The 9424-nt window shown below is 34.2% G+C and overlaps 1 protein-coding gene across 1 annotated transcript; it reads right to left on the bottom strand.

Moving 5' to 3' along the window:
* Positions 1 to 287: 287 nt before the first annotated feature.
* On the bottom strand, positions 288 to 2466 carry LOC117627976 (transcription factor MYC2-like). Its single transcript, XM_034360305.1, has 2 exons — positions 1610 to 2466; positions 288 to 1053 (listed from the first exon to the last, which is right to left on the bottom strand). Exons 1-2 carry the CDS (start codon positions 2361 to 2363, stop codon positions 356 to 358), a joined length of 1452 nt encoding a protein of 483 aa, XP_034216196.1. The 5' UTR covers positions 2364 to 2466; the 3' UTR covers positions 288 to 355.
* Positions 2467 to 9424: the final 6958 nt, after the last annotated feature.

The following is a 9424-nucleotide window of genomic DNA, read 5'->3' as shown; positions in this document are numbered from 1 at the left end:
ACTCCATCGTCATCACCACCACCACCTCCACCTCCACTCCATCACTACCACTACCATCACATGATTAGTACATAACACTTTTAACATCATGTTTATTTTAGTCATTATTCATAGTTACAACAATTTTATATTAAAATTTACCAAACGGTTTTGACACTGCTTTGGTACTAATAGCACTTTAAAAATATTGTTTACCAAACATGAAGCTGCTTTATTTTACAGCTAATTATTCTCAAAGTAGATAAACAACTTTTTATAAAAGTAACAGCAATCCCAAACTGGGCTTATTCAACACAAAAATTTGGTAGCAAACTTCCTAGTGTTAAATCTCCTCACCAAAAAAACTAATCCACTTCTAGTTGCACCAACTTTTTGTAATAGAAACTCTCATAGCCTCCTCACTTGTAAATCCATAAGGCACTCTTGCAACAACATCTTGAATCATCAAATCCTTCACACTTGATATGCTTGCATGGTAAACTTGTAACCCTAGGGCTTTGAGTGCATTCATCAACCTAGCATATGGGTAGTCTTGATCTCGACACTGAACTCGGATAATGGCGTCGGAGCCCAAAATCTTCACATCCACTTCCAAAGGAGCAACTGATCTATTGTTATAACTTGAATGAGGATGATTAACTATGGAACTGGTGCTTTGGCTGCTCTGATGATCAATGCTACTTGCATTGCTCACTTTGGGGTTTTTGGGTTGTTCTTGTACTTTGGCCTCCAATTCCTCAACCTTTGCTTTGAGCTGGTTGATGTATGACACAGCATCAGCAAGCAAAGAAGATCTGTCCATTTTCGATACATTAGGAACCACAGAGCGGAGGACATAGAAACGATGGTTAAGCTTCTCTCTTCTTTGTCTCTCTGCCTCAACATGGTTTAATAATTGTGATGCTCTACTAGCCCCGTTAGTTGACGATGATCTTTTATTCTTTTTCGATCGAGTGTTCGCTGTATTCTCAGAGGTGAAATTGCCAACAGAGTCCGAAGGCGAGTCTGGTGATGAATCGCAGATATTGATATGTGCAGCTTCTTTTGTACAACCTTTAATATTCAACAATAATGTTAATGAAAAATTTAGGGTATGAAGATGCATAACTCTCAACAAAGTATCAATGTTAAGATAAGCTAATTTAAAATTTGGGATGACATGTTTCAGAATAAAATAACGACGTTTAAGATTAATAGCATTTTGATAGTGTGTGTAAGAAATCCCTCTTTTCTATGTTTTGCTTGTATTCCACAAACAAACAAAAATATACTCATATCAAACAACTGGTGAAATCATCACTTGCAAGTTGCAATAACAGCACGACTAGAACAAGACCCAAAAGCTACATTTCTTACTCTCTTTCTCAACCCACACATATATAGCAAACATGAAAAACAATAATTTTAAATTAAAAAAAAACCAGAATAATTAAAGAATGTCGCCCGTTACAATAAAATAATAGCAGTGAAAAGATTGTCTGCCACTAGTTTACCAGGTCATTGTCCGCATTTGCTCAATTATTTGGAAGAGTATCGATCGATAACCAATTAACTACTAATCATATATAATTTTAAAAAAAAACTGTAATTATTAAAATTTTGTTATTACCTTGTCTGGTCATCTCCTTTTGAGTTCCTGAAAACATGCCATTTTCTAGCAGATGAACAAGTGCATTGCCCTCACAGCTGCCCTCCTGCGGGACCTTGTTGTTGTTGTCTGATCCGAAAAGCGATTTCGATAGATGCACGAGGCCCCAATCTTCTTTGATGACATCCAAAGAAGCGAGCTCAAGCACCCCACAAGGAGTTGCAATACAAACCAGAGTTTGAATTCCATGCATTCTAGCCTCCTTCACTCTCTCACACTCATAAAACTGAAGCTCATGAGCACCTGCCAGCCAAACAAAACCTCCAGAACAAAACGCACGGCCCAGAACATTGTTGCTGGCGTGGCCTGCAGCAAACGTCTGGGTTAAAGAAACGCTGTAAAAATAAAACCACTCGGAGTCGGTGACATCTCCATGATCCACCATTGCCAAGTCCACCAGGTCTTCATGGAAAAGATCTTCAACGTCTTTGTTCACCACCTTCCTTCTCTCCACATTGTTGAACCCAAATTTTGGGTTGTAATTGTTGACCACCTTGTTGCTACTTTTGGTGGCCAAGTCTCTGTTGATTCGGAAATCGCCACCAGCCCATGACAAAGAGACTTGGTCGTTGCTGTCATTGGAGGCTTGCCAGAAGATTGAATACAGCCACCGCTCAGGCCTGTTCTGAAATATGAACTGGAGCCGTTTTTGAAATATGGAGGAGTTTTCCTGACAAAAATTTGTTGGGGAGCTTGAGGAAATAATTTCTTCCATGGCTTCAATTTTTTTTTTTTTTGGTTGCTACAAAGCAAGTGAGAATTAGTAGCAGGAAAGAAAGACAGAGGAGGAGAAGCAACCGTGCAGTGAGTGAGTGAGGCTTTCGGTGTTCAGATTTTGACTTGTGAATTGTGATTGGACACGGGAATCAATAAAGAACTACCTGTTCCTGTAGAGCTGGCGTCTTATTTTTTATTATTATAATAAATAATTTAAAATATTATCAAAGTTTTAAATTACAATATAAAATTTCCACTGAGGACGCGTATGCCTGTTAACGTGTTAAACGTACAGGATACTGTTGAGACTATGAATGTGACTCCCTTTTGGTGTTTATACGTGAGGATAAAGTTTCTTCGAGAAATTTCACCCATTCCCTCTTTGTCATGACAAGAGAGGATTAGGGTAGTTATTATTTATATAAATAGTAGTTGTCATTGCAAAAAATAATGTGTGTTTCGACCCATTGCTATGGCGAATGGCAAATACTATTCATTTTTTTGTTCTTTCACAAATTTGTTTACCTAAACAATTAATTTGAATAATATTTTCGAATAAGATTTTTGGGTTCGTACATGTCAACATTTATTATAAAATTAATATCTCAATCGGATAAATTTTTGGTATTTATAGAAAAAAAATTTCATTAATTTTTTGGTATATTTTTAAAAAAAATTTTGATTTTTTTTGATTTTTTTTATTGCAAAAAAAATTAACTGCCGTTGGATTGGAGAAAAAAATCTGATCGAAGAGCCCAGAGTGCGACACATGTACTGTAGCGGCACTGTAGTACGTCACCCAATTTGTTGAGTCCCACTCCCAACCCGAGCTTGGGCTCCTCGCTGGAGTTGCTCTTACGAGTAAAAAGGCAAGTAATATCTGTATTATTTTTTACATTTTTTAAAATATCTTGTCTCGTCTTGTTCTTTTTTTATAAAAATTAATTTTGAATTTATCATCACGTCTGTTTTTTTTATTTCTATGATGGAATTTTTACTGGTTTTCTCAAACTTTTGTTTTTCTTTGACAATGTTGTGAGCTGCTTCACAAGAAAACAACTCGAAAATAATATGGCCAATTGTGGGATTATGGTACTGCTTTCCCATCTAACCTAATCAACCTAAAGGCATTTTAGCTGTTTTGACTAATTCTCATTCTCCTTTCATACACTCTTCAAAACCTCACAAGTCACGTGAGCCATGAGCGACTAGAAATATTATTTAAATTTTTTGATCATAGTGTACGGCACGATTTTCATATGCTTGATGATGAAATTTCCCATATAAAATAATAATATAATAAAATAGAGTATTTGTCAATTAGTATAGTCTATAGAGAAGCTTTCCATTATTAGGTCACAAAAGTTATTGCCCAATTGATCGATCCCATCATGGCATTCAATTTAATATTTTGGTCCCTCATGGCACTCAATTCAAGGGGCTTTCATGGGCCCTATGGTGCCTGTAAATTTAGTCATGATATGTTCTTCTCTAGCTAGCGAATCTGGTCATGATATGCTGGTTAAAAGAACAACGCTAGCTTAGTGGAAAAAGGCTTCTCCCGACCTGTTCAACTTTTCATTTGCCCCACTCTAACGAAAGCAATATATGCAATTCTTATCCCTGCGTCGCGTCCTGCACCAATGGCTCGGACTTATTCGGCTATTTCAATTAAATTGAATAAGTGTCATTTAAAAAAGTGCGGATTCAATCCGAGTCACCAAATGAGATGTTTAAATAAAATCACAATTATAATAGGATAATTCACCTACCTCCCTAACTATCCCACCTAACAGGACTTGTAGTTGAATTATTGGTGCTCGATGTACTTGTTTAGAGAGGGCTTCACATCCCACCTCATCTATCTGTCGACAGTTTATTTGTCCCCATGCCTGCATAATGGAGATGTCATTTTAAGAGGGAAGGGCCACTTGGGCACAGGTTTGGGCGCCCCGGGAGGTGGGGGTGTGGGTTGTGAAAAGTTATGGATGCGGAGGATTGTAGGTTGTGTTATTAGTGGCTCCCGTGGAGGTTTATCATATTGAAGAATGTGTGGTGCATGTGAGTGTAAGTTGTAACATCATCATTAATATCACCATTCTCATCCATTGTTCTAGTGCAATCAAATTCTACGTAAATGTATTATAGTTTTACCGAACCTCATGCCCAATAAATAACAAATACTATTACTAGGAAGACATAAATTAGTGTACCTATATATAAACTCTCAAATCGTATTGCCCTTTGTTAAGTAGACTACCTCAACACCCGAACCCATTTGGTACCCCTTTCTACTTAGTTACACAAATGACCTAGACAAATCTCTACCCCCCTAAACAATTATCTATAAAAAAGAATCAAGAAGAACAAAAGAAAGTGTAAAGAAGACATAAGTTAGTACGCCTACGTTATGTTGAAAACTGGCAAATCGTATTCTCTTTTGATAGGTAGACTACCTTAGCACTCGAATCTATTTGATATCTACTTAATATAAACCCCTTCTTCCTAGGATGACCTACACAAATATTCCACCATGAACAGGAAGAACAGGAGAACATAAGAAAAAGTAAAGAAGACAACAAAAAAAAAGAGGAAAAGGAGAAAAAAACAATTGAGAAGATGCCAACGGGAGATAGGTTGGATGTAACCATGTATATATGGAAATTATTAATTAAAAAGCTCAAATCTAGTAATTATTCACCTTAATTTTTATTTGGGTTATATTAAAATAGGCCCTTACAATTTAAAAACTTTAGACAATAATCCACCAATAATACAATGTTTAAGTAAAACCCAATTTTAAAGTATGATAAAATTTGTCCATGTAGGTTGATTTATTTACAAATTATGCCACTAGATCTTTATTTGGTTGCTAATGTTTTTTAATCACCAAATTAAGGCAAATGAATAATACCTCACTGCACATTTATGTTTCTACTCCCATAAATAATGGGCTACCATCAAATTACTTCAAATATTCCCTCCTAACCTCCTAGGGTTAGGTAAATTCATACTAAGTACATAATAGTCAATGTACCCATAAAATTTGGGTAGGTAAACTTCTTTCACAATATATCTACAAAAGTGTTGGCTTTAATATACCTACAATATACCCATAATAGATAAATTACAAGTTATATTATTGCATAATAGTCAATTATTGGGTAAATTATATCCAAAATGTGTTTATAAAAGTTGGGTATATTATTGGAATAATAAGTAAATTCATACTAGGTACATTATTTTTCGTAAAAGAAGTAATGGGTACATTATTTTTTCAACATAAAAATGTATGTATGCTATTATATTTATAAAACAATAATATAATAGCTAATTAATCACGTATACTTCATAAAAAAAATTTAAATTTTATTATTATTATTAAATAATCCGATTAGGAATTTAAAAAAAAGTTTCCAAATTAATTTGTACATTAATTGGAGATCTTTCCAAATTCAACGTGTGTCATTAGTTAAAATTCAATTCAAATTTGTTTCTATATTGGTTCCTACATTAATATACAAAATGCAATAATGGCTTTTTGGGGGTATTTTAGGAATTACAAAAGTACAAGAAATTTCTATTTTGCGATTGATTAGGTAACTTTGGATCCTAGTCATCCGGTATTTAGAAAAAACAAGATTTTATTCAAACAAAAATAAAGAAATGGATAGTAATTGAGGAAGAATGACTTTCAAAGGGTTAAGCTAAATTTACTATTTTTATTTCCATAAATAACATTAAATTCTACGACAATAATGGGTTGATAAAAGAAATTGTAGGAGGGTAAAATAGGCACACAACAAAAATTGACTAGTTGAAATAATGACTCATCATCTCGTTATGGTAAGTTTGCTGACCTGGAATGCTAGTCATCGGGTTTACTTCAAGAGCATCTCCAAGGGAGATGTCAAATACCAAACATCAAATTTAAATTTGATGGCTGATGTGGCAATTTGACATCTTACACAGCTTTACACTCCATCCGATATGTCAAATTAAATTATTATTTTATTACATTTTAGTGTTGATTCATTTTTAATTAAAAATAATAAAATATTCATTTGACATCTTGCTTTTGGGATGTCAAAAATAACATCTCAACCTCCAGCCTTCATTCCACATAAACTTTGACACATCGGTTGGAGTGATGTAAGATGTTATTTCTAGCTGTTAAATGTCTACGTAGCATGTTTGACACATCAGTTAGAGATGCTTTTACAAATCTGTGAATTTTCCCGTTTTCATATTTAAAAAAAAAAACAAATTAGATTGTTCTCAGGAAGGTGACTTTTGTATTCATGCAAAAATGCTCATTCCCTAAATAGCCAAGTATTTTGGTTGTTGGAACACAAGCGAATAATACATGAAAAACATGTAGTGTGCATGTGCGCACATGTGTTTATACAAGCTTATAATTTTCACATGATACTGTGTTATAAGAGAAAAACTTACATGTCACTAGGATCAGGGACGTAGTCACTAAGGGACCAGTATGATCCTGGCTCCCATTCACATCTTTTTAATAATTGAAAATTAAAAATCAAACAACCAAGCAATCATTTTTAAAAAAAAAATTTAATAATTATTTAAATGGTGAATTTCTAGTTTTGTCCTTGCATGCACACATTGCATATGTCTTATTTGACAGAATGGGTCAATTGGACTTGATTTCTGGACGACGCGAAATGTGATAACCAAAATCGAAACTTAACATTTTAGTGACTAAATTTAAATTCGACCCTAACTCTAGTGACCAACAATGTAATTACTCCTAATAATAATGATGTAATGAGTGTGTAGATGAACGATGTTGAATAGTTCTTTTTATAGAACTGATGGAAGCAAACTTTAAACAACAAATGGATTTCTCAGCCACAAAATGGTTGCGCCTCCTGTTTCACCCCAAAAAAGAAAAAGTAGTGGCATTCCTATCATTCAATATCTTTATATGTTTTGTCGTTGCATAGTGATTTCAGATCATATTCATCAAATTTAAATGAATTCCCTAAAAGGGGAAATATCGATCGATCAACATCTCTAGTACTATGCCCGCTAATTATTTGTCCAAATAAGAACAAGTAGTGAAGTGAATGGGAACAGGACATACCATTTCTTATCGTGCATAAATATGGAAGTTTCAACTTTTGCATATATTGTCGGATTGTGATTGATAAGTATGGATGAACAGGAATGGCAACATGTCAAGTATAGCAGTACTATTTATGTACCTGCTCTCAATTCTCGTCCCCGTCCCCGTCCCCAGTCCCATCCCCTACAATAATTTTCATAAAATTTCCATCCCAATTAGGAAACTATCTCACAAAACCCACCCCAAATCCCTGATTATTATTATTATTATTTTCAGATTTTACTTCCAGAACTAAATTATTTTTATTGATGTTGTTCCTCTGCAAAAAAGTGTCAACATAGCATACACTTACTGCAACAATAGTTGTTGGAGTTAATAAGTCCAAATCCAACATATTATTATTAGCAGGCATCATGCATATAAGCATTTATAGCCGGGTTCAATGCATTTATTCTGTTATAAAAAAACAATAATATAAAACCAAGTTGGGTTCTTCACTCCACAGGACCACAGCTACTAAAAGCAATTCTCCCAAATCGCATTGAAGATGCTAATGCTCTCTTTGAGCCAATGCAATAGAGTTGCTCATCGCTTGGCTAGTTTTGCTTTGTCAATCCATATATAGATTTGTAAGTGATAATCCTCCACAACCTCTCTCACCTGTCAATAACGCTTTTCATCATCAATTCAAAATCCTTCGCAGTTAATTATTGTATAATACATCTGGAAACCCTATTATATAATTCTTAAACGTGGAAAACGCTGCTAAAGCAAAAGCATCTATCTAGCATACCTGTCTTCCGAGAAACACCTATGTAAAACATGGTATGAGGATAATAATTTTTAATATTCTCAATTAATCATGATATGTCATATCGGTAAATTTTTTCATTTATATATCGTAATTGACCGGGAATTGAAAAACTGCAATATTTCCTTTTCACATGAGTTTTTCTACTGCCTTCCAGGTTCAGGTATTATAATCCATCTCTGTATGTCAACTATATTCAGGTGTGGTATCTATAGCATATATCTTCCTCACCACCACCACACCAGTCACACGCCCCATGAGCGGTATTACAACTTTGAGTAACTGTCAATGGTTCATTAAAACATATAGTATTTATGAAAGAATTAGCCGTCCACGAATATAAACTTCGGATTCATTTAAGCTGTCAATCCCATCACCGCGTCGGCATTCAATTCTTTAATTTTTTTCTATAATATTATTTTGTCGTTGCTATGAAATCTAGGGTTGATGAAAATGAAAAGTTTAATGATTGCCAACTCAAGAAAATCAAAACAGATATATATAGATTTCTTCCTTTGTTGCTTGCTTAATTTGGGCCTAACAAAATAAATAACCTCTACCCCAGTATTTAAAAAAGAAAAAGAAAAAAAGAGCATTCGCATCCCACCTAACAAAATTTGTAGTTGAATTGAAGCTTGATCATCTCTGTGGTGTCAAAAAGACAGACGCACTGCTTGTCCAGAAAGGGCTTCACAACCACCTTATCTCTCAACTGTTAAATTTGTCCCTGTATTATTATGTTCTGCATTATGAGATTTAAGTTTATGAATGTATTAGGTTATCTTTATTCTTCTCCATAAAGAGGTGTATATAAAAGTTTACATTGTGCTATACAAAGAATTAGATACAGTGAAGAATTATGAAAGTATCTTCTAATTAAACAATAATTTATCAACTATATAAAAATAAGAAAATAAATCCCTTAATTAATCAAGGATTAGGAGACTCACGTCAACAGAATTGCCATGGAAAACCTGTCCAATATGAGGCTTTGCTTTTGCTTGCTCTGCCATTTCTGCAAATTTCCAAAGTTTCATATCATCCAAATAAAGCAAGTTCATGTCTGTGTGTTCAATGATATTGATATTAAACATTGCGTTTAATTAAATCGATAATGATGATGATAGTCTAATTTTATGGCGTTTCTCTTCTGCTG

Source organism: Prunus dulcis, chromosome 5 (genome assembly GCF_902201215.1).
Source record: "Prunus dulcis chromosome 5, ALMONDv2, whole genome shotgun sequence".
Classification (NCBI taxonomy): domain Eukaryota; kingdom Viridiplantae; phylum Streptophyta; class Magnoliopsida; order Rosales; family Rosaceae; genus Prunus; species Prunus dulcis.
Note: the sequence above shows the minus strand (reverse complement) of the source record. Positions and strands in the feature narration are given on the sequence as shown.

What these genes read in the sequence shown, in the direction of transcription:
- LOC117627976 (XM_034360305.1), bottom strand. Translation starts at nt 2,363, where the DNA reads ATGGAAGAAATTATTTCCTCAAGCTCCCCAACAAATTTTTGTCAGGAA. An exon ending in AAAGGAGATGACCAGACAAG is followed by an intron (nt 1,054 to 1,609) that starts GTAATAACAAAA and finishes TGAATATTAAAG; the next exon opens with GTTGTACAAAAGAAGCTGCA.